This window comes from Danio rerio, chromosome 19 (assembly GCF_052040795.2).
Source record: "Danio rerio strain M-AB ecotype USA chromosome 19, GRCz13ab, whole genome shotgun sequence".
Classification (NCBI taxonomy): Eukaryota; Metazoa; Chordata; class Actinopteri; order Cypriniformes; family Danionidae; genus Danio; species Danio rerio.
Genome location: NC_141039.2, coordinates 4,134,209 through 4,161,342, shown reverse-complemented (window position 1 = coordinate 4,161,342; position 27,134 = coordinate 4,134,209). Strand labels below are relative to the sequence as shown.

The 27,134-nt window shown below is 35.2% G+C and overlaps 1 protein-coding gene and 1 long non-coding RNA gene across 2 annotated transcripts in view; one reads left to right on the top strand and one right to left on the bottom strand.

The window, feature by feature from the left end:
- The first annotated feature begins 2,548 nt into the window (after window positions 1-2,548).
- The window catches only part of LOC137488460 (uncharacterized), a 112,943-nt gene continuing 88,357 nt past the window's right edge, over window positions 2,549-27,134 (top strand). Inside the window, exon 1 of the long non-coding RNA XR_015516375.1 lies at window positions 2,549-2,575. This is a non-coding gene — a long non-coding RNA (uncharacterized LOC137488460). The remainder of the gene's footprint in view (window positions 2,576-27,134) is intronic.
- nedd9 (neural precursor cell expressed, developmentally down-regulated 9) overlaps window positions 9,590-27,134 on the bottom strand; it is a 53,837-nt gene continuing 36,292 nt past the window's right edge. The window contains 5 exon segments of the mRNA NM_001077282.1: window positions 9,590-10,553; window positions 11,684-11,773; window positions 14,134-15,240; window positions 19,046-19,162; window positions 19,242-19,340. Of these exon segments, the coding sequence (NP_001070750.1) occupies window positions 10,005-10,553; window positions 11,684-11,773; window positions 14,134-15,240; window positions 19,046-19,162; window positions 19,242-19,340 (1,962 nt within the window). The 3' untranslated portion in view covers window positions 9,590-10,004.

The following is a 27,134-nucleotide window of genomic DNA, read 5'->3' as shown; positions in this document are numbered from 1 at the left end:
CGCTTCTACACACATGCATAAGTTCAAGTATTAATTCGTTTATTGTTAATCTTATTTAATGATGTTTATAATTTTACGTCACATTATTATTTACAAATACAAAAACAGATGTAAAGAGGAAAAAATCAATGCAAGTGATTTTGCTGCACTACTAAAGCTGTCCACAAGGTGGCGATAAAATGCATTTAAAATAACAGGAACGCCTAAATGAGTGAAATTAGTTTTTAAACGCTCACAAAATTTAATTTCTTCTAGATTAAATATAAATTAAATAATAATAATTTAGCTTTAATAATAATTACTAAAACCAAAACCATTTACATTTTTTTTAACATTTCGCAACTACACGCATGTTCACATAAGTTTGCAGTTATGACCATTCATGAGGACTATTTCTAAATCTTATTTAATGATGTTATTCATTTTGTCACATTATTTATAATTACAAAACTGATCTAAAATGGAAAAGTTAAACTTGATTTTGCTGCAGTACTAAATGCATATAAAATAACATTATTAACGTCACATTATTATTATTTACAAACATAAAAACAGATGTAAAGTGAGGAAAAAATGTATGTGAATTGGCAGTAAAATGCAAGTTAATTCTTTTTACAGCCGATGGTACTTGACGTTTATTATAAAAAAAATTCTATTTATTGCTCTGATCTACTTCAGAAAAGTTCAATATAGTAGTAATTTTATATTACAGCGTTTATCATTACCAGATGCAAGTCTCTTATATCTGCTTCTGTGGATATAAAATGTAAACCAAAAGTGAAAGGTTCTGCTGGAGTGATTTTGCTGCACTTCTACAAATGGCCACAAGGCGGCAGTGAAATTCCAATAAAAGAACAGCAAGGTTTGTGTCGATTTCAAATACTACAAAAATGTATTTAATATGCAAGATTAGATATTATTTTCATAATAATAATGAGTATACTAAATATATATGGAAATATACTAAAATAATTATAAATATACTGCAGACATACATTTTAAAAAGTATATATTATTAATAAGAACTTCAAATGCTTCAAATTGATTAGCACTAATTATGCGTTTAGAAAAAAAAAATTATATACGAGTTTAAAAATTGTGGAACTGTCATATTGATCTGTAATACTAAATTCTGCTTTAGAAAAATATAATGGTAATGATTGCAAATGCCATGAACTCATAAACACTTATTTTGATCAGTTTTATTTCATTTGGAGCTCTAGAATCAGTACATTTAAATGTAAAAAGATCAGGAAGATTTTGCTGCACTACACAATTTGTCCACAGGGTGGCAGCCAAACGCGAATATAATTTACAATTTTGTATATTTAACGGGAACCGTGCTATTTTTTTATATTACAAAGTTAATTTAGTACTAATTACTGCATATATGAATTATATTCATATAAATGAATTATTCTAAATTAAAATGTTTTATATATTATTATAAATAAAAATTATATATATATATATATATATATATATATATATATATATATATATATATATAATTTTTATATTAATAAATGTATATTAAAACTGGTTTGCAGCATAAAACGCTATTAATTATAAGAAGCATCTTTAAATATCATTAAATAACGTGTATAGTCATATAAATATTATCATCAAATGCAAAGCTCCATGACCGACATTTATTCACTTGCAAACCTAGAAAAAGTGAAATAACTGAAATCGATATAGAAGAGACCATTGCAATGCAGCACCAATGCCAAATGTCCACAAGATGGCGGCATTTGGTAAATTAAAACAGATTAGAGAGTACTTAAGGAGACTTTGATTAAAATAACTAATCAATGTTGTTTCTGTTCTAAATATTTAGTTATTTCAACCCAAATTACAGGGAATAAAATCAGATTACACGTGTCTTTTTTTTAAAATCAAGTAATAAAATTAAATTACTTTTCCCAGTGTTAAATAGTAATATTTCTTTGTGATTACTGTATATTTTATTATATGTATTAATTAAATACATTTTTTTCCACTCTTATAATTTATACATTTAATTTATTGCAATTGTAAGTGCCTAAAGTGATACATTAGTTAATACATTAAGTGATAAATGAACAAATAAATAAATAAGTATCGCTCTTTTCTCCCGGGCGCCCCCTGGTGGAAGAAGCACATAGTGGACACATAAGTACTCTCAGCTGCTTTAATTAACAAGCGTTCAGTGTCTTTACTGCGCGAGGCCCCTTTTACCATCCACATCATCTTTAAACATGACAAAACATAAAAAATACGCTTCTTAAATCAAATAAAAGAGCCCCTAAGAAAAGCTTGGCCGTCAGTGTTGAGCCGGACGCGCGAGATTTACAGCACTTCACCATAAACCGTCAGTGTGTATTTTTAAAGAGAGCTGCCTGCCCCTGTTTCTGTCCACATTTTAAAAGCCATTGAAATATATGCAGCCTTCACGAAATGAAAGAGGCGAGCGAGTCTCTGCCAATGCACAGAAGCTGTAATTTTGAGGCCTTGAATATTTCACAGGAAATGGTTGTGGGAAACCACGGAAATGACATCGCCAGCCCTGCTCGGCTCGCCACTGTATTCACAGGTCAGACCTTCCACTTCTGTCTCTTTTATTTCCTTTCTCCGCTTTACTTTTCTGCAGCAGGGTTGCAGCATCAGACCCACAAACCCCTGTTGTTATTGTTTGTGACAAAGCTGAGACGTTCACCATAGAACTGGCTCCTTCTCAACAATTCGTTGTTTATTCTGCTACATGTCGACGTTACTGCAGGTTTTTTGTAAATATATGAATGTATAGAACAAACCTCTTCATAGGAGAGTAAACACCACTTGTTTTATAATTTAGACCCTCTGATGTGCACTTCTTGCTTTTACGTGTAATCAATAAAAGGATACAGAGTTGAAAATTCCAGCTTAAACCAGCCTAGGATGGTTGGTTGGTTTTAGCTGGTTGACCAGCCTGGTTTTAGAGGGGTTTTGGCCATTTCTAGGCTGGTTTCCAGCCATTTCCAGCCTGGTCTTAGCTCGTCAGGCTGGAAAATGACCAGCTAAATCCAGCTAAAACTAGCTTGACCAGCCTGGTTTAAGCTGGACATAGCTGGTTTGGGCTTGGCTGGTCAAGCTGGTGTTAGCTGGTCATCTCCCAGCCTGACCAGCTAAGACCAGGCTAGAAATGGCTGGAAACCAGCCTGGAAATGGCCAAAACCCCTCTAAAACCAGCCTGGTCGACCAGCTTAAACCAGCCAACCAGCGTAGGCTGGTTTAAGCAGTTTTTTTAGTAGGGAAACCAGCCTAGGATGGTTGGTTGGTTTTAGCTGGTTGACCAGCCTGGTTTTAGATGGGTTTTGGCCACTTCCAGGCTAATTTCCTGCCTGGTTTTAGCTGGTCAGGCTGGAAGATGACCAGCTAAAACCAGCTTGACCAGCCTAGCCAGGCTGGGAGCCCAGCCAAAACCAGCTATGTCCAGCTTAAACAAGACAAATAAATAGTATGAAAATACATAATAAAAGTTTACTTAGGTGACGCGGTGGTGCAGTAGGTAGTACTGTCACCTCACAGCAAGAAGGTCGCTGGTTCAAGCCTTGGCTTAGTCAGTTGGAATTTCTGTGTGGAGTTTGTATGTTCTCCCTGTGTTGGTGTTGGTTGTTCATCAGGGTGCTCCGGTTTCCCCCACAAGTCCAAACACATGCGCTATAGGGGAATTGGGTAGGCTAAATTATCCATAGTGTATGTGTGTGAATGAGAGCATATGGGTGTTTCCCATTGATTGGTTGCAGCTTGAAGGGCATCCGCTGCATAAAACATATGCTGGATAATTTGGCGGTTCATTCCGCTGTGGCGACCCATGATTAATTAAGAGACTAAGCTGTAAAATAAAATGAAGTTTACGTAATAATTTTATGTGTACTGTATATATTATGCATATAAAAAGCGAACATCCATGGCATAGCTACATATATACAAATTATAAAGTGTATATTTAATCATAAATATGAATAATATTTTAATATACATATTAATATATCAAGAACTTATAATTTTTAGGTTTACATTTTGATCAATTTTAATTGTGATATTTTAACATAGTTCAAAATATTTTTACTTTAACAAAACAATGTGAATTAATATAATGCATTTAAATAATATTTAGAAAGATGCGAGCCTCAATAATGTTTATGGGATCCTCCCTGAAGGGTTTATTTCTGTCTGTTTTGAGTTCCCATAACGGATGTGTTGTTTCCAGTAAGTTTGTCTGAAGGAGTGTCTGCAGCTCTGAGTCTGGTTGGTTGACTTATTTAGTGTGAGTCTTCAAGCATTGATTGGAGAGCTCGATCCTCCCTCCTCGAGCTCTTTAATTCAGTGCAGATCCAACTGCAGACTCATCCAAGACCACAGAAACTCCCCCCGATGCCATTAGAAGAGGCTGATAAATCACCAGGAAAAGGCCTTGGAGAGGATTTACAGCGCTCTCGCCATGTTTAATGAAAGTTTCTTTCTCTTCTTTGTTTCCCCCTGAGAAAAACTCAGTCCTGAATGCAGAAAATGCTCAAATGGTTAATTTAGTGTAAGTGCCAGACAGTGCATGGAGACAGATGCCTTGCTAGTTGGTGTCGCTTAGTTTCCAGCATAATTGCTAGCATTCATTTCCATGCTTAAAAGAGGGAGAATGTTCTAGAAATGGTCAAGAATGACAAGTTCAGATGTTGGATTCAGTAACTTTTCAGGTTTGAATGCAACTTAAGCTCCCGCATTCTCTTGCAATGTCATTTTAACATATTAAAATAATGTTTCTGAGCTCATATTAAGCTAAAATTTTCATTACAGCAATTTCTGAATGCAAAAATGTGGTTAAATCTGTAATTCTAAAGTTATGAAATTCAATTAAAGTTATTTGTATAGCTCTTTTCACAATTACTACTGTTCCAGAGCAGTTTTATAAAGTGGCATTCAGTGGCTTTTCAGTTGTGAATGCAACTTAAAGGGGTAGTTCACGCAAAAACTGAACATTTTCTCACTGTTTACTCACTCAAGTGAATCTAAACCCTCAACAAAAAATAAGGTCAAGAATCTTGGTGTGACTCTGGAGTCAGATCTGAGTTTCAATAGTCATGTCAAAGCAGTAAGTTAATCAGCATACTATTATCTCAAAAACATTGCAAGACTCAGATGCTTTGTTTCCAGTGAAGACTTAGGGTGCTTTCACACCTGTGAATCGATTCAGTTGTTCCGAAACAGAGATTACAATTGTTACATTGTTGCTCTTTGCTCTTGGAGCGGTTTGCTTTCACACTGCAAAGTTTCTAATTGCACCAAAAGAGCTAAAACAAGTCACGTGCGAGTAAACTCTCCTCACATTGGTCAGAATGTCAGGGTTTAATTTGCAGCGTCCCGCTCAGCTGTCAGGAGAGGTGGTGGTTTGGTGGTGATTGACAGGGTGCGCGCGCGACGTGTCTGAGGAGAGACGCGGTGGGGAGGGGTGAGAAGGGTGCGCAACGATGCCTATTTGAGGACCGAGAGAGATACGCGAGATTACCGGGAGATCATCACTCGTTTGCGGGCATCCGGAGACTCGCGAAACTTCCCGACATACTCATAATTCTCTCTTCATCTAGCCGTATGCCTATTACATATCCATAAAACACTGTGATATAACCGCGCTCGGATCGGATCACTTTCTCACTGCAATCGAACCGCTCCAGGGTTCGTTTTAATCGAGCCATTCAAGCGATCTCGGAGCGATTACTTTGGCGCAGAACAGAGCGCGATTGCCCAGTTCACATATGCCAAACGAACCGCGCTAACTGGGCAAACGAGATACGTTCCGAAACAAAAGTGTAGGTGTGAAAGCACCCTTAGAGAAACTTGTTCATGCTTTTATCAGCAGCAGGGTGGATTACCTTCCCAAAAAGACAGTCACAGTTGCAGCTCATCCAGAATGCTGCGGCCAGGATTCTGACCAGAAGCAGGAAATCAGAGCACATCACACCTGTCCTCAGGTCTCTACACTGGCTCCCAGTTACATTCAGAATAGAGTTTAAAGTATTATTACTGGTCTATAAATCACTAAATGGCCTCAATACATTACAGATATGCTCACTGAATATAAACTCAGATCACTCAGATCTTTAAAATCAAATAAACTAAAAACTCCAAGAGTTCAGTCAAAGCAGGGTGAATCCGCCTTCAGCTACTAACAGCGCCCCCTGCTGCTGCAATCAGAATCCAGAAATGATCAGATGTGCTCCAACATCAGGCACATTCAAATCAAGACTGGAAACACATCTGTTTAGCTGTGCCTTTACTGAATGACACTGCTACGTCCGACAGATCGCATGTCTTTCGTTTCTTAATTCTTTTATAACCTGTTTTAACACATTTTAATCTTAATCATTTTTATTAATTGTTTTTATTTTTCTTGTTTCTTTTATTTCTGTTTATGTAAATCACTTTGAATTGCCACTGTGTATGAAATGCGCTTTATAAATTTGTCTTGCCTTTGTATTCATTTAAAGGGATAGTTCACCCAAAACTGAAAATTCTGTCATCATTTATTCTGCCTTCACTTGTTCCAAACCTTTGAGTTTTTTTTCTTCTGTCGAACACAAAAGAAGATACTTTAAAAAATGCTGAAAACCTGTAACCATTGACTTCCATACTATTTGTTTTTCCTACTATGGAAGTCAATGGTTACAGGTTTTCAGCATTCTTCAAATGATCTTCTTCAAAAGGTTTGGAACAAGTGAAGGATGAGTAAATGATGACGGAATCGTTTCCCCTTTAAATAAATAAAAACTGTTTGGATTTGAGGTAAATCAAGACACACCGCCTGTTGTGCACATACTGGAGTATTCCTTCAAGCCACGTTAGAAACACAGTAAAACACTGCTGCACGTAACAAATGTCCTGACCGCAGCATGCAGAGAGCGATCCGTCAAAGATTTAGCCATTAGCCACTGGTATAATGGTTGGTAAACTGGTGTGCAGCTGCCGAAAGCCGCAGAGCACCTGCTGCATGAGCTAATGTCCGTCATCTGACCACAGGCCACTCGCTCAGTCATCACACGCATCTGCTGAACACATCACTCACTAAAAACCCAATGGCGAATATTTCAGGCCTTCTAGTTCTGTCCAATATGATGATTCTTTTTGGGGGACAACTTAATTTCGTTCAATCCCCTTAAATTTGTTAAAACTAATAAGTTACTTAGTAAGTTACTAATAAGTAACTTAATTCCTGCATGTTGTCCAAACGAACACACATTGATTAAGTTAACTTAACAGATTTAAGTCAATTGAACATAAAACAATTAGGTTGTCCAACAAAAATCTCAAGAAGTGTGTTGTTTCAGCTTATTGCAACACAAAATGTGATACTGATTGTGACCTATATTGTTATCAGGATGCATAACAATACTTATGCAATCAGATTGGGCGGACGCATGATGTTCCTGCTGCACGTCTCGGATGTTCCAGCAGGTTAATGTTAATGGTAATACGCTGTGGCAGTGGGTTCAGTCTGTGCTCCACTTGCTCTTCAATCCCGTTAGCATGGCCTCTCATCATCGCCCGAATCAGCCTTGATACATGCTCATTTCATTAGCGAGCACAATGGAAAGTATTACTTAGCCAGGGCCAAAGAGAAGCTCACATCCATCAAAGGGCTTTTTATATTAGATTATATCTGTCCTGTTGGATCACCCGATCGTACTTTGGTAATTATAGATCGGTGGGACATTTGGTTGGGCTGAAAATGCTTGGGAAAACATCTTCGGTTGGCAGATTTCATGTTTGTTTAGCATGGTTTAGTTAGTTAGATGCACTGTGATATATCAGAATAGATCTTGTGATGAAGTGTGTTCGGGTCACATCGCCATGAGGAGAACGGGAAATTAGATTAGAAGAAGATTTTGCATGCATGAAGAAAGTGATTTATTATCTTTTTTTTTTTACGCTGTGAGGGTTTTGATTATTTATTGAACGTTTTAGATTTGGAACTATATACAACAAAGCCCAAGATCCACCCAATAGAAAGGTAAATGACAATAAACACAGTAATAGGTGCATGGTGACATTTTTAATAAAAATTGGTGTTTAAATGTCAGCTATTAACCTAAAAAACTTGTATTCAAATGTATAATGAACTCCTTTTCATAATTATCCCCGCTCATGAAGATACTTGAATATGGTTTTCAGTTACATTGACTTTTTTTCCTTAAAACAATGCATTTTAGGCCTCCAAAATGTTTTTTTTTTTAAAAATGAACAGCGAAAATGAAGTTTTTAGTTGAAAAATGGTGTAAAATATGTCTAATAAAAAACTTTAATTCGATTGTTTTAGTAGATAAGCATAAATTAGAAGTTCTAAAACAAACACTGCTGCACAAAATTAACTAAAATTAGTCATTATAATAAAATTATATATTTATATAATTAAAGTCTTTTTTTGTATTGTGGCAATATGTTAATGACAATTAATTTAACACTTTTTCCTTTACTTCTCATTGCCATATTGTGACAATCTTTGTGACAATATATATATATTACACAATGCAAAAGCTTTGATTAGATTACACAAAAAATAGAATTTTGTTGCTAGTTCAAAATAGTTATTTAAAATTAAGATTCTTGAGATTTTTTTGCGACAAATTAATTGTTTTATGTTCAAAAAACAATTTGTACTTAAATTCGTTTCATTAACTTAATCGATTTGTGTAGGTACAGCAAGAATAAATTGTGTGGAACCTTGCATTTTTTTATGTATATTGTATTTATTATGTTTAATTATTTCTTTTATATGATGAAATATGACCAATATCACATATTTGGCATGGATGAGGAAAGCTCTTTTATCTGCATTTTTATAGTTTGTGTTTTTTGTGTTGTGATAAATGAATGAATAATGTTGTTTACATGTCAGCGATGTACCAAAAACTTAGTATTCAAATGTGAAATGAACATGTAAACGATGATTAATTCATCCCAGATACTTGAATACTGTATCAGAAATGTGTACATTGAAATATTTTAGCAAAACTTCACATTTCATGCCCCCAAAATGTAGTATTTTTGTAAATATTAATCACTTTAAGCATAAAGTTTTAGGTCTTTAGTAAACAACTGTGTAAAATATGTCAGGTAAAATACTGCAGTTCTATGATATATATTCAAATATGCTTAAATTAGAAGATATAACACATATACTGATGTTTTGCAATATGGTAATGAGAATGAGTAGGAAAGGAAATGTGTTTAATTACATTTTCATAAAAATATTGCCACGAAGTCGTCGCCAGTGGTGTAGTGGTTAGTGCCTCGACACATGCACTCTGAGCACATGAGTTCAATTCCCGCCTCGCGGTCTTATGCCGATCCTTCCCCTCTCTCTGCTCCCCATGCTTTCCAGTCATTAATCTCTACTGTCCTATACATTAAAGGTGAAAAACATAAAAAAAATTAACCTAAAAGCAGGCTTATTTTAATATTAATATATTAATACTAATAATTATTAATAATATTATATTTGTATTAATTATTATTATATTATTCTTGACTGGTTTCCATCTACGAAAGTGTTCAAAGAAAAACAACCAAAACACAATTTCCTTCTCAACGATGGAGAAATCTTTTACTTTGTTCATACCGTTCGGCAGAGTGTGCGTCACACAATACAGCACATGTACAAAACACCATCTCATATCATAGCTTCAGCAAAATACTCAATAATCGCAGTTAAGGACAACTCGTAAGGTGCCTAATACACACTCACACGCACACACAAACCAACAATCAGGAATGTTAACAGCCACTCTACAGATCGTTTCTATTCATACAGTTAATATTATTACGATCATTATTATTATTAATATAATATAAAACAATCTACACAAAAAACATGGAGCCAAATATGTACAGACCGCAGGAGTATTTACAACTTTCAGTGACGCATCTACATTGGAATGAGTATAAATATATATGTATATTTAAATGAGTTTGTTTTCTGAAGGTCGATGACATCACAATCCCGCCATCTGTGAGAGCTGCACCTTAAACTGTTGTGCCAAATGTGAGAGGTCTGTGACCCGATCTACCATTTCTTGTACCGCCGCCGTGTTGGGATAGTGAAGAGCCGCGATTTTAGTGGAGCTAACAACAGTTTTTAGCATCTCGCATAGCATGTTGCTTAAATTCATGACTCTGTTGGCCACTTCCGCCACTGTGGCCTGTCTGGAAAGCGTGTCACCTATAAAAACAAGCTTGTGAGCGCTGAGGATCACGAATTTTCCATGCGCGACGAATATTCGCGGAGGTTGTCCGCTCTTCACGCAGCCGAAAAAAGCATCTACGGCGTTGAGCAGAGTCACAAAGTGCTGTTCGCATTGGTCCGCGTAGAAGCCCAGCAGCTGGCGGTCCCGCGAACACAACGGAGCTCCGCCTCCCATAGAGAAATTAGAGGAGGAGTCTGAGGAGGAGGAGCCTGTTGAGTTTTGGTGGGAAATCCACTTGGTGATGTCGTTCTCGACTGGTTTGATCACGTCCTGCTCCAGCTGTTTGAACTGGTTCAGCTGTAAAGTGAAGCAAAGACATCTAAATCAGAACTGTTTTGATTATCATAACGATAATTAACTAAACAGAAAACTAACGTTAGCGGACAAATGTGGAGTTGTGAGGCTTGCTGACTTTTCCGTCACTCTTTGTTTACTTTCGTGTGTTGGGCAAGTGAGTTTCCATCTCGTTAATTCTGACCAATCAAAATGCAGTTCATGAAATTTCTCTAGCCAATGACTGATGTGGATATTATCACCTGACTGTTTTTTGCACCTGACTGTTTTTTGCTTTGTTTCGACTGCTTTTGTTCAGAGCCGTTCGTTTCTCTTAACTCTTATGCTGCGTTCACACCAGAAGCGGAACGCGCGTCAAGTGCGAGTGATTTACATGTTAAGTCAATACAAACGCGCGAATAGACATCCTGCAGTGCGATATGCGCGAATGGTGCGGCGCGAATGATGCAAATTGCACGAATGGCGTGGGGCGAATTGAGCGTTTTGCGAATTTGACGCGCTTAACAAGCGTTTTCTGCGAATCTCTCGAATTCGAAAATCTGAACTTCAGCATACATTCGCGCCGCGTTACCAATCAGAAGCTTGCTATTGTCGGGGGCGTGATTGTGATGTAGAACCTGTTGTTGGTTTTCCGAGGGAAATCCTCCAGCCTTCACCGACAACAGTTCATCAAACTCGGCTTGGCTCAGTCAGAAGCACCGCTGAAAGCCTCCGTCTTCCAGGTTCAGTTTCTGGAGGAGTTTATGAGCTCACAGAGCTGGATGCACCTCTGAAAGGATGTAGTGGACTCAGACACGACCCTAAATGTATCGACGCTGTTTTTCAGTCTTCATAAAGCACATAAACACTGTTATTTTCTTCATAAAATCCATGTTAGCCATTTAGCTATGAAGCTAGAGTCTTCGGGCAGACAGAAGCCCTGCCCATCACGCGAATCCGCATGTGTTTTGAATTGAATTTGACACGCGAATGAAGCGGGGTTTTGACGCACGAATGAAGCGAGTAAACACAAATGTTCACGCGGGAATAGCGCAATTTATCCGCGCGTTCCGCATCTGGTGTGAACACAGCATTAATCATGAGCTACTTCTCTGGTGACCGACAAAAAAAATCTGAAGATGTCTAATGCATACCTGATCTTGTCCGAGTTGGACTTTGCCCTGTTTGGTGATGTTCTCCTTCTCCAACAGTTTCTTCTGCTGTCGTTCGAATTCATCTTTCCCCTGCAAAACAACAGAGTCAGTCAGCAAGTCGCAACAAACAGTTTCAGAGCAGCTTTACAGCAACTAGTGTCCTAAAAGCTCCAGCGAACATCCAAAGGACACTGTGGTATTAAACTAATCCCTTTTTAATTCAAATGATCAAGTCTGTCTTCATTTGGCTTGTGAGCTCAGTCTGAATAAGCAGTAGTCTCTTTTTATTTTCTTCAAAATCCCATTCAGACTCTTGCATAAAGTATTCAGTGGTGAATAACCTCTTTACGTCTTTTGCTAGAGATTCCCTAAAAGTAAAAGCTCACTGGGATTCATTTGAATCCCAAAGGCATGTCACTTTGAGATGAAATGAGGGATCTCATTCTTAATCTCTGCATTAGGGATTACCAGTGAACGACGATTGAGGGAAGAGCACAAACTATTTCCTAAAAACTTGAACCGATGGCTTGATTATGCAAGTCTGTATATCGTCTTTATTTTGCATTAATTTATCATTACTGGTGGTTCCAAATTGTCCAAAGTATCTATGCTTTGCTTTTATGTATATTGTATTTCATGCAGTGTCATGTAGTTATGCAAGTCTCCAAAGTTTTAAGTGCATGACAACAATAAGTCAATTCTAAAGTGCTCAGAGCGATTCCAGTTTGACTTCTGAAAGTGATCTTTGTAGATTTAAAACAAGTTTACTTAATGGTTTTGATGCTATGGTTCTGTCCTAGAGCATTGAGTTCTTTAACCCTGAAGCATTTATTATCAGGACAAAACACTTGCACTTTTTTAAAAACATCTGAAAACTCTGGTGTTTTCAATGATGACTAATCCAAATGCCTCTGATTGGCCATTGTGTTCCAAAGCTGAACAGAACGCGTGTGATTGGTTACTATTCTCTAATCTTACCCCTTGGAGACATCCTCTCTGTGATTGTATTTAATCAACTAGTTCTTCTAGTACTCAGGTTGTAGGTGTTATGGTGAAATCTATGTTACCATGTCTACAATCGAACAGATATGGTGTGGTGATGCATTGAAATATATATTATGAGAAAATTCAAGTGTTTTTTGACCTTGTATGTGTTTATGGAAGTTATATGCTTTAATGTGATTTTTATTTGGACGTAGCCATAATCATCAAGGTTTTAACGCAGATATGGTAATGACATTGTATGGTAATGCATTGAAATCAATACACCAATCACACAGGACCAATCAGTGCAGAGACTTGTGGACTTGTGGCGTTCTACAAACGAATCCAGTACTTTTTGCCCTTGAATTTGTTTATGTAAGTCAGGAATGTCCAAACTTGTTCCTGGAGGACCGGCGTCCTGCATATTTTAGTTCCAACCTTATTAAACACACCTGAACCAGCTATTCAAGCTCTTTCTGGGTATACTAGAAACTTCCAGGCAGGTGTCTTGAAGGAGGTTAGAGCTAAACCATGCAGGACACTGGCCCTCCAGGACCAAGTTCTGACACCCCTGATGTAAGTTGTATGCTTTTAAAGTGATTTCTATCTGGAGATGGATGTAGTTATAATCATCAATCCAGCTTTTAACGCAGGTTTGGTAATGACATGGTATGTAATGCACTGAAATCAACAGACCAATCACACTGGACCAATCAGAGCAGAGTCTTGTGGACTTGTGGTGTTCTACAAACGAATCATTTATGTGATTTATGAGGAAAGGAAAGTACTTTTTGACCTTGGATTTGTTTATGCAAGTCAGGGATGTCCAAACTTGGTCCCGGAGGGCCGGTGTCCTGCCTATTTTAGTTCCAACCCCAATTAAACACACCTGAAACGGCTAATCAAGCTCTTTCTGGGTAAACTAGAATCTTGAAGGAAGTTGGAGCTAAACTATGCAGGACGCCGGCCTTCCAGGACTGAGTTTGGACACCACTGATGTAGGTTATATGCTTTTAAAGTGATTTCTACCTGGAGATGAACATAATCATAATCATCAATCCAGCTTTTAACACAGATAAGGTACTAACATAGTATGGTAATGCATTAAAATCAACAGACCAATTACACTCGACCAATCAGAGCAGAGACTTGTGGACTTGTGGTGTTCTACAAACGAATCATTTATGTGATTTTTTAGGAAATTAAAGTACTTTTTGACCTTGGATGTGTTTATATAAGTCAGGGATGTCCAAACTTCGTCCTGGAGGACCGGTGTCCTCCATATTTTAGTTCCAACCCCAATTAAACACACCTGAACAAGCTAATCAAGCTCTTTCTAGGTATACTAGAAACTTCAGGCAGGTGTGTTGAAGGAAGTTGGAGCTAAACAATGCAGGACGCCAGCCCTCAAGGACCGAGTTTGGACACCACTGATGTACGTTATATGCTTTTAAAGTGATTTCTACCTGGAGATGAACGTAGTCATAATCATCCATCCAGCTCTTAACGCACTTCTCGCTGTTCATGTTGGCTTTGTCGTGCGATACAGGGAACGGTTTGCTCTGGCTTCTGAAGCCGTTGTCCTCTGTTGGGTTGCAGGTAAAGGGGTGAACGATGCCTTCGATTGGTGCTCTTCTGAAAAGCAGCTCTGCGCTGCTCCCTATCGTTGAAGCCAGCTGTCTGGCATCGTCAGGTAGCGTCCGCGACACCATTACAAAACGTTCCAGTTCGTCGCTCTTGCTGTGATGCATGCCGCCAGCGGTTAGAATGTTAAGCGCCCAATTGTTGTCCTCTAGAGTCTGATAAATCTGTAGAAGAATCTGATGGGAATCCTCTAAACGTTGCAACTGGCGTCGTAACTTGGCGTGCAGTCCTTGATCGGATAACGCAGTTGCGTTTGCTGAAGCTCCACGGCCAAATATAAGAAAGTCTGACATTGAGAGCTTGACGCGCTCTAGTGAAACGCGAACCTCGTTGGCGTGACGCTCCATGAAGCTGTACGTTCGCCAGTTAGGCGATGCTGTTAGAGTTTGCAGCGCGCCAACTGAAGACTCGAGATTTTGCTGAACGCGGTTCAATCTTTGCACCGCAGAGTCTAGATCCAACGCAAGACGGCTTTCAGCTGGCGATCCAGCAGAGGACGAAGAAGTCGACATGCTGCTGCGAGTGCTTCCCGTGCTGGAAAACGACAGTCGGTTTACACCATCCGTAATGTCACCGACCATTCGAGTGTCTGTCGGTGGGATATCGTAAACGGACTTATTCCTGTCTCTCTCAGAGGATGCATGTCGGTTCTGTGGCATCCCACGTGGAATATCATACAAGTCCTGGGATCCACTTGCAGCAAGTTGGCTAGCTGGGACATCGTAGATGCCGGCGCTGTCGTTTTTGACTTTGCGAGATATCTGCTCAGAGCTGGGTGGGAAGTCGTAGTTGGAGCATGGGGAAGATTTAGAGAGCGACGCTGGTGGGACGTCATATATTCCTTCTTGTTTGTGCTTCGAAGGCTGCGGGAAGTCGTAGTTCCCTTCGTCCTGTGCAGTGTTACTCCGACAAGGAGGCGTTGAGTACACCTGGAGAGTGACAATGAGGTTAAATATGAAGTGAATATATGCTTAAGACTTTTATTGTTGTTACTTTACATAACAACACCTTCCACGACAAGTTAACCCCTTACAGATAAGGGAATTAAAAAACAATTTCTATATATGTATATATAATGTACATCATATTACATTGTGTTACGTTTGTGGTTTAATAAGTTAATTAAACTATAAATGTACATCTCCAAAAATCCTATAATACTTTTCCAGCTCTTCAGAGCTCTGCCAGTTCGTCTTCATTTGTAGGCATACAGTGTTTTACCCATTATAGACACTTGTTTAACTCTCTGAATCCAGTAAGCCACCTTTTGGGGAACTTCTTACATCCAATGTACTGTTATCATTTTCTTTGCAACCAATAATAATATCTCTTTTTTCATTGAACATTTGTTTGGGCAATTTTTCCATAATCACACAACTGGATTAAAGGGATTTTCTATGTCTAATATCTTACCTATTTCTTTTTAACATTGTACCAAAATTCTTTAATATTAGGGTAAAATGTGGGTTTGATCTCCTATTTTACCACATTTTCTCTAACACAGAGCTACAGATGGTCCTTTTGCATATGTATAAATTACAAAAGGAGCTTTTAAGTACCTAATTTTTACTTTCCAATCATGCTTATAAGAATTGAATGAAATATTTTTTTGTACTTGCTGATTTCGATTTGAAATGTTCTACTATTGCACAATTCCATTGGTATTTCATTGGTTTCTCTTCCTATGGTTGGTAATGTTTAGGTTTGTTGCCACTGTAATCTTTGGCTAGCTCAGTTGGGTTTTTCTAACATTTTTAGACCAATTTTCCAGCAGTATGTTTTTACCGTTATACTTTAAGGGCCACATTTACACATTTTCTCAAATAGTACAGCAGATACAGTTAAAGTCAGAATTATTAGCTCTCTTGTGTTATTAGCCCCTCCTGTTTAATTTTTCCCTAAATTCTATTTAACGGAAACAAATTTTTTTCAGCACATTTCTAATCATAATAGTTTTAATAACTCGTTTCTAATAACTGATTTATTTTATCTGTCATGATGACAGTACATACTATTTTACCATACATCTTTCAAGATACCAGTATTCAGTTTTAAATGACATTTAAAGGCTTAACTAGGTTAATTGGGTTGATTAGGCAGGTTAGGGTAATTAGGCAAGTTATAACGATGGTTTGTTCTGTAGACAATCGAAAACAAATATAAGGGGGCAAATAATTTTGACCTTAAAATCCTTTTAAGAAAATTAAAAACTGGTTTCATTCTAGCTGAAATAAAACAAATAAGACTTTCTCCAGAAAAAAAAAAAAATATATATATATTATAGGAAATACTATGAACAATTCCTTGCTCTGTTAAACATTACTTGGGTAATATTTTAAGAAAAAAATATTTTCACAAAATACCTGATAACTTTTACTTTAACTGTATATATCCAAGGCAAGTAAATAAGCAGAAAATAAGTAAGGAATATTATTTATTACACATGTATACAAGCTAAAACTGTAATGTTACTAAAATATACAAAATTAAATGTTAAAAGTGAATTGCTGCTGGCTTTGTTTTTTTGATGGGTTTTATCTACTCAAACTATGTTTTTATTATTAATTTTTGACAAAAATACTAGTTTTTTAATTGAATTAAATTTTTTACATGTTTGCCTTTATTTAAAGGTTGATAATGTATTCTGGGCACCATGAAAATGTTTCTCAAAAATTATCTGTCACACAAAATTATAAAAAATTCTGTCATGTAAAACTATGGTGCTTTAGAGTGCTATAGAGTCCCAATCCTGTCCTCTTTTTTCTTTCCAACTTTATTTTTTGTCAAACCTGTCCTAATAATTGCAAAAAAAAAAAAAAAAAAAGCAAAAATAAATCATAAAAAAAAAAAAATAGAAAATTAAAATTCTGGCTCTGAATAGCAATAAAAACAATTATAAATCACCAGGCTTAAGCTGCGTGCCAAATCACATACTTATGCACTATTCTACTCTAACTCTAAAAATAATCAGTGCACTTTAATTACCCGGATGCACTTATTCAACCGTTAAAATGAAGTGTGTAATGTTCACTTGGAAGCACACAACGGCTGCAGCTTTGCTCACATAGCAGAAGGAGCGGAGCATTCGGGCACTGATGTTGGATTATTTATTTATTTTAGGTTTCTGAAAGCCAAATTCTCCTAGGAGAGTGATTATAGCCCGATGATGAATGCGGTTATACTCATGGCAGGTATTATTTGGTAGTTTGGTCATTTATTTCACTGATTTGGAGACCTTCAAACGTCATCAGGGAAACGGTTTGAATTTCCGCTTGGTATAAAAACATTAGTGCTCCATTTGGGACGACACTACATACATATACTATGCTGTTGAGTGTGTAAGTGTATAAGTGTATAGTGTGCCATTTGGGCAGCTTTAAAGTTCTTTGTGCATTTTTCGAATTATTTATATGTTCAGTAGTAAATTAACTTGCTTGTGGTTTCAACATGAGCTATCGTATTATCGCAATATTATACCAAAGTTGTAATTTCCAATATTGTGACAACACTAATAAAAACAGAAGTGGGTTCCCGACAGTCTAATAAGTGCAATTCTGCATTTCCATCATCGCATTTTTAGGACATGGAAATTCCTGCCATTCAGAATATGAAGAAAAAAACTCCGACATTGACCTGACAGCGTAATAAGGCGTTCCAGCAGCACACTGGTCAATAAATAAACACGGCGGCCTGTAAGTGATTTCTGTCAAGCGTGGAGTCTATCTTTCACAGCGAGTCCGGCTTTCTGCAAACCCTAATTAAATGCGACTCTAATAACAGGTTTCCATGTTCATCCAGTTTATTTGAAACACACTGGAGGCGCAGCGCTGCCTTTCGCCAGGAGCAGCGGTGAAACATAAGAGGGGCTTCAGCACAATTATTTCTGTTCTGACCTCCTTTAAAGTTAACAGCGCTGCTCTGAGTTTGACTCCAGCGCCGCTGCTGGCAGACTAGGCCTTCATTTGCTAACCAGGGGAAAGTAATAAAAATCAGAGTATTTATTTCTTTGTAAAGCTTCTGGGAAGTAATGGCATTCAGTTACAAGACAAAGAAAAAGGGCAGCGTCGGGGTTATTATAGTTAAATAAAACTAAAACTAAATATATTTGAACTTAATCTTAAATGATGTGAAATGGAATAAACTTTTTATATTTTAACAAGAGAACAATGTCACTTTTTAGTTAAATCGTGCATTAGAATGAAATTTGAATGAAAATGTGATCAATATTTGAATTAAAATATATAATTAATTAAATTTAAATAAATTTAATTAATTATATATACTATTATTATTATATTAATAATAATATTAATTAATGATAATATTAATTAAATTAAATTAAATTTAAAATAATATTATAATAAAATATTGAATAATTAAAAAAATAGTTGCATAATTTTTTTAAGTATTAAATAATGTAATCAAAACTACACAATTTACAAAAATATTTCATATGAATTAAAAATGTAATATTCTTATTCTTAATATTATTAAATGAAATACCACCACTATTATTATTATTATTGCTAATTATTTATTATTATTTTTATTGTTATTATTAATTCTGTGGTCAATGGTAAATTTTACTAATTGTTTTTCAAAGTTTTATATCAAAATTGAATTAAAGATCCATTTGAAAATCAATCTGCAGCACGACCAATGTGAGTCCAGTGACGAGGCATTCGCTGATCATCATGTCATCAAAGTTAATTTTAATAGCTGATAAGTTCATACCCCTTGTGATGCTGGTGGGATGTCGTAGAGTCCTCTTGAAGCAGGAGTATCATAGACGCCCTGAGCTCTGGAAAGGCTCTGCTGTCCAGTTTGCTTGTTTGCAGGAATATCATAGACCTGTGCGGATGTGTCAGTGTAAATACACGTGTGTTTATGACACCTGTATGAATGCAGGAGTTACTAAAGTGACTCTCACCCCTTGTGGACGAACCGGAGGAACATCGTAGAGGTCATGAGACGAGTCTGAAGCTGGGCTGAAAGCGTAGGTTTGCCCTACTCGCACTGGTGTCACCACCTGAAATAAGAGTTAAGCTGTTAGGGGACGTGAGAAACTCTTTTCCTTTGTGAAATCGGTCAGAAAAAGATACAAAATCATTATCAGGACAAAATAGATTTTTTATTTTTTTAAATCATTATTGACAAAAATTATTTATATTAAACATTTTGGCCCAAAACAGACATATGCCAACTTAGCCAAGAGAAATCTGTTCAAATTGATAATTCAAAGTATAGAGTAGTGGTAATCTTTATTATAAACAAATATTATTTATATAAAATTATATTTATATACTTTCAGTGTTATTAAAGTTGATAGAAACCATACAAAACTTACTTTAAACAACAAATGTAGCTTTTTATATTAAAAAATAAACTGGTAACACTTTACAATAAGGTTCATTAGTTAATGCATTTACAAAAATGAACTAATCATGAACAACACTTGTACAGCATTTATTAATCATAATTGAACATTTACTAATGCATTATTAACATTTAAGTCCGTGCCTGTAAACATTAGTTAATGCACCATGAGTTAACATGAACTAACAATGAACAACTGTATTTACATTAACTAACGTTTAATACCATGAATAAATACTGTAGTAAATGTATTATTCATTGTTTGTTCATGTTAGTAAATGCATTAATTAACATTAACTAATGAACCTAATTGTAAAGTGTGACCAAATAATATATGTATATTTACAGCGTCAACAAAATTATTGGCAATTATTAAATTAAATGAAATTAAAATTTCCAGTGATGTTTAACAGACATTTCACAGCATTTTCTATTAGATTTTTTTTCTTCTGGGCAAAGTCTTTTTATTATTTAAATTTGTCTGGAATTCTAAAATATTTTGAAATATGTAAAATTGCTCAGGTCAATTATTAGCCCTTTTAAGATTTTCGATTGGCTACTGTTGTCCAGTAACTTTCCTAATTAACTTGCCCTATTAACCTAATAGTCAAGCCTTTAATTTGCCATTTAGCCTGAATACCAAAGTATCTTGCAAAATAACTAGTTTTTTGGTTTAATTTCATTTTATATTTTTATTTAATAAACAGTAAATATCAGAATTCTTAGCCCCCCCCACCCCCCCCCCCCAAATTATTAGCCCCCCTGTTTATTTTTCCCCAATTTCTGTTTAACAGAGTTTTTTCAACACATTTCTAAACATAATAGTCTTAATAATTTATCTCTATTAACTGATTTATTTGATCTTTGCCATGATGACAATAAATAATATTTGACTAGATATTCTCCAAGACACTTCTATACAGCTTAAAGTGACATTTAAATGCTTAACTATGTTAATTAGCTTAACTAGGCAGGTTAGGGTAATTAGGCAGGTTACTGTATAATGATGGTTTGTTCTGTAGATTATCGAAAACAAATATAGCTTAAAGGGGCTAATAATTTTGTCCCTAAAATGGCTTTTAAAAAATTAAAAACTGCTTTCATTCTAGCCGAAATAAAACAAATAAGACTTTCTCCAGAAGAAAATATATTATCAGACATACTGCAAACATTTCCTGAATCTGTTAAACATCATTTGGGAAATATTAAAAAAAAATAATTTTAACTGTGTAACTTGACATAATATGAAACATTCTGTAAATGCAACAGCAAACAGAGACGCTATAATGGAGTGATCGTCTCATACAACTCCTCAGCTCAGAATATCAGTCTTTCTGCCCTCCTAAATTCCTAACATATCTTCAACTTCTGCCTTTTCTCTCCATCTTTTACGCTCCTCTTGTATGAAGCATCTCTGGAATGAACTCTCTGTTTTCTCTTCTTCAAAATCACACACACACATGCCATTGTCAACATATGAAAACACTCTTGGGTCACCGATGGCCCTTCAAAACAAGAACCATACGCACTGCATCCGGTCTGACTGACTCCAGATCTGCTCCAAAACCCCTTGTTCTGCCATATTGTCTACCACCAACTGTATATAGACAGTTGCTTCAATCAAATTTACTCCATAACAACTTCAAAAAAGTGTCTGCTAACCCTTCAGAAACGTCCTGCTTCAGTCTAGATATTGTAACATCTTCATCTTCATCCAATTCATCCTTTTTTTTTAGTGTAGAGGAGATTTGACCACCTTTAAAGAATGAACTGAGTGGTATTTTGAGTTGAGACGACAGAGACTTGCATTACATGTTGTTAAAAGGCTTGTAATATGTCCATTTTAGGAGGAAAACTAACACCAGAGAAAGCACGCATCGCTGTATCTTCCAGAAGCGAGACTGGAAACTCGATGGGAGTTGGGGAAAGCCACTATTTATTCTGTTTATTCAGGCTTTCCTAGGCGACTGGCGCTCATATAAAGCACTCATGGATGACACATGGAGCTCCAGAGATGGGAATGTCCAGATGTTTTTCATAAGCGGAGCGTCACACTCGTATTTTCACTCTGTGAGTTTAGGTGCACATCAATGACATTCCTGTCCATAAATCATCACGGAGGAACTCTAGGTTCAGCATAGTTCAGCAATTACCCACGTCGCCCTGCATGTTCCCATCAGTCTTAAATCACCTCCGATTCCCAGCAATCCTGAGAAAATGAAGGGAATAAATGGAGAACGGGACACTTCAGAGTCCTGATCAGTCTCACATTTCTCTGAAGATATGTACATGTTCCTCTTTAGCACAAAAGCCCTCTTATAGATATTAATATAAGTTATAATACAGTGTGTGTGTATGTATATGTATCTTGATAAATATACATACATGAATATGATAACAGACTGGATATTTTTCAAGACATTAGTATTCAACTTAAAGTGACATTTAAAGGCTTAATTAGGGTATTAGACAAGACATTTATGTTTTAAAATAAGCTTATCTTGCTTACCATAGCTGCATTTATTTAATAAAAAATACAGAACAAATTGTAAAATTGTGAAATGTTACTGCACTTTTAAAATGGTTGTTCAAAAGTAGTTTATAATTTAAATGATAATTTATTACAGTGATTTTACTCCAGTCTTCAGTCACAGGATCCTTCAGAAATCACTCTAATATGAATTATTATTATTAAAATTATTATTATTACTATAGTAATAAAAGCAGTAATGACTGTAATAATAATTTCATTTGAAAATCCATACAATAAGAAAGAAGTTATTTAAATAAATATTTTAATAAACTTAACTTTTTTACATGTAATAAATGCCGCCTTGATGAACAGAATAATTTTCTTAAAAAAAAAAAAATAACGTGAAAAAAATAACTGACCCCAAATTTTTGACTGGTAGTGTATGCGTGTATAAATGTATTTTACATGTATGTTTATTCATTTTAATATTATAATACTTTATATTTAATACATGATCATTGTATTTAAAAATATATATTTTTTTGAAGATTTAACACATTTTTAAAAAAAATTTAAAATTACATATACATACATATATATATATATATATATATATATATATATATATATATATATATATATATATATATATATATATATATACTGATAATTGTTAGATTTCATATTTTGTGTAGATGTATAAATACATACAAATAAAAATATGATTGTTGTTTTATTGTGCTACCAATTTTTTTTTTTTATTAAATTTTTTTTTATATTTTACTGTTACTGTTGTCAATTCAAAATTACCATTCCATATACTACATGATATAATATTACAATGTTCAACATTTAAGGACACCCCTCACAAATCTCTTATTTAAATGAATGTTTTATAAAAGAAAATTTACAATATCATATTTGTGCATATACATGAGATTAGTCAGTACTGAAGCCAAACCTGGAGCTCATCTAACAAAACAAGTTACGATAATGGTCCAAAATTAGTAAGCACAAATTTATATGATAGAAAAAAATATTAAATAACATATTTTAAAAAGAAAGCAAAACTCAAGAGAAACAAAAAATAGATACAATTTTGTAAAAAATTAGTAGTTTTGTAATTTTTTTCTCAATATTTCGCATAAAATTAAATGTATTACCTTTCTATTTCTAAAGATGTTCAGTGACTAAAATGTTATTTTAATAAATATATACATTTGATAAATCTGTTTTGTTCAAATGGACCAAAATATATGATCTATATTTACTGAGAAATGGATAAAAATGTTCATTCAAAATGGATTGTTCTCAAATATGTTGAGCACTCTAAATATACAAATCCCTTCAGATATATCTAAATAAAATGCTTTATTGTTTTTGTCTAAAATATGTAAGAAATCTATCCCAAATCATGTTAGCTGCCACCTGGAGCTGCTGATGTAAAGCGTGTTGAATGTGGCGTAGTGTGAGGTGTGAGCTCTGACCTCTAGGTAAACACTCCGGTGACTCTTTCCCCAGATTCTCTTACAGCCTGACTGTGTGTGCGTGACTGAGACCGGATCGAATCTGAACCTGAGACCAGCATAATTGCTCAGGAGCCTCTTTTTTTTGTCCTTTGAGAATAAGTGCTGAAAAAGCAGCATGACGTCAAAGTGTGTTCTCTCCAACCTCGTTTTTCTCTATATGTGGCGTTTAGGCTAAAACTGTCCGAGCAAACCCAGTCATGTTTGACTAGTAAACAAAGCTGGAAAAAGGACAAGACAGTCTAGGGTTTGGCATCTCCCGATGATCTGCATTTAGTACAATGACATTTAAGTGCTTCTTTTTACTATGATAATTACTTAAAAAATCAATTACAGGACAGTCCTGAAAACATTTTTGACATAAAAAAACATAAAAAATTAGGCAAAAATGCAAATATATTTGATGTCAGCTGATTATCAAAATGACATCAAACTGACATCTAACATTAGCATCAAAAACATATCAAAAATCGTTTTACAGGACAGTCCTAAAATAATTAATTGACATGTTTTTGACCTCAACTTGACGTTGTTTTGACATCAAGGTAGTTTACAGTGATTGTAGATAACAAAATATTTTTTTTTTAGAATTGAAGCTTTCATATAAATAAAACTTTTACTATATTTAATTTTTTTGCATATAAAATTTGGTGGTCAAATAAGCATCAATATGTGGATGTCAGATAGACATCAAGGTTTTGACATCAAATGAATTAGCATTTTAGCATTTCACCACATTGAACTGTTTACTTATTGAACTGTACATACCCACTGCATATGGGCATTTGTAATTATGTAAACACCCACTATACATATACACTTGTAATCATGCTTATTTATCTGCATACTACTGATTATTAATAGCAACCTGTAGATATATTCATATATTGTTACATATACACTTGTAATAATGTTTATCTATCTGCACACCACTGATTATTAATAGCAACCTGCACATATATTCATATATTGTAAATCTGTTCATAGCTTATCCAACCTGTATATAATGTTCATAGTACATCCATCTGTAAATATCACTATATTTTTCTATAACTGCACTTTATAACTTATTCCTGTATCCTGCACTTGCTGCTATTGCACTGCTGGTTAGACCTAAACTGCATTTCGTTGCATTGTACTTGTACATGTGTAATGACAATAAAGTTAAATCTAATCTAATCTAATCTAATTTTGATGTTTTTATCATCATGCTTGATGTCAATTTGATGTTATTTTGATAAATATTACTTTTGTGTATTATAAAATGTTTGCAAATTTAACTTGGTGGTCAAAAATGCATCCATGTGTGGATTTCAAATAGACGTCAAGCTGTGACATCAGATCGATTGCATTTTTGACGTGCTTTCTGACGTCATGCTTGATGTCAATTTAAGGTAATGTACAATTATTGTAGAAAAAATAAAATCCTGTGAATTGTTTTTTTTTTATTGAAGCTTTCATATAAATTAAACTGTTCCCATATTAAAATACTTTTGCATATTTAATTTGGTGGTCAAATAACCAAATTGATTAGCATTTTGATTGCTTTTCTGACATGCTAGATGTCAATTTAATGTCAATTTAATCAAGGTATTTTATAGTCATTGTAGGGGAACAAAATCCTGTGAAAATGTATTTTTATAATTGAAGCTTTTATATAAATAAACCTTTATTATATTATAATACTTTTGGGTTTTGACACTAAATCGATTCGCATTTTTGATGCGTTTTTGAAGTCATGCTTGATGTCAATTTAATGACATCAAGGTTTATAATCATTGTAGAGAAATAAAATATGTTCTTATAAATAAAGCTTTCATAGAAATAAAAAAATCTTATATGGTGGTCAAAAGGGCATCAATGTGTGGACGTCAAATAAATGTCAAGGTTTTGACATCAAATCGATTAGCATTCTTTATGTGTTTTTGCCATCGTTTTGACATCAAGGTGTCCTCTGGTAAGAAGTGCCACGTCATTTTGGGCCACAAGAAACAAAAAAAGTCCTGTGAAATCCTGGAGGGACAGAAAAGCAAAGCAAATGTCTCTGGAACCTTCCGTGTTGATGTGCTGCGCTTCTCCGTCCCTTTAAATCTGTTCAGTTCCAGTGACAGAAAAAGCCTGGTCCTATTAATAAGTCGAACTCATCAAGGAAGCCAATTAAATGTCAATCCCTGAGAGATCTCCATCATGACGCCCATAACACCGAACAGCACAAAGACTTCCTGCTAATTTCGGCTCATTAACCTAATGCATGAGCCATAATTAATTGAACATCACATGCAGCTCAAACGCAGCTCGTGTTTTAAAGACGAAGGCTGATTATTTAAATGAGATGCATCAATTATGCAGTGACCCTGATTTCGGGAGTTTGTCTTTGATTAATATTCAGTAGGCAGCAACCAGAAAAAAAAGAAGAAAAAAAAAAAAGAAAAAAGATCTCGCCTTGAAATAATCTCATCTCAGCAGGAGGGAACACTGAGCCACACTGAAGGGGTCGAGATGTTTTCTGGGTCAGATCGTATCTATATTAAGATCAGGAAATGCAACTTCACACTTGACCCTTTAACAGACTCATTTTGTTTGGTAAAATTGTGTTCCTGAAACCATACACAGATGTTTCAGGTTGTTTGAATGACCCATTCACTGTAGGTAAACTGTATGGTTACATTACCTGTTAAAGGGTTAATTAGGGCTTGGTGATTAATCGAAATGCATTCAAAATCGACATTCAGGACCTATAACCGATCAAATGTTTCCAGGTTGATTTTTTTTTTCGATTACTTGCCCTACCGTGTGTGGAAACATGTGACCCGGCTCTGTTTGTTACTTTGCGCTACATTAACAATGATTGTGAGATGCGCCAGAAATGCCTTGACAGGCCCGTAGCCAGCCTATTAAAAGGGGTGGTACATTTTTCCCCCAAACTGAACCTTTTTGCAGCTATTCGCCTCATTTTCTTTTAATTTATGAGGTTCAAATACTGCATTTTAGTGACAAACACTGATTTTTGCTGGATTTTCTGGTCAGATGGTTATCAATACTTCACTTTTTGATGTAAGAAAAATATGTCCTACATTTTTTGTCAAAGCACTACCATACTATTTATGTTTACAAAAGTGTACGTTTATATACAAATGTGCATTTAAACTTAAGTTATTACAGTTTTATAAATAATGTAATGAGATTTGCATTTTAGAAAATGTTTAAAATGCTAATTTTTATCATCCATCATAAAAAAACAACAACATACAAAACAAAACAAAAAAAAAAACAATTAGGAATCTGTTAAAATTATAGCCTATAGCCAAATAACAAACTAGCCAGCTCATTTCCTCAATCAGAATTTTTCCATTAAAATAATAATAATTAAAATTGTCTTAAAGCCTACTTTTATTGGTTATTTTTCACATTTTATGATAGCATACTGTGAAAAACTGAGACAAATGAG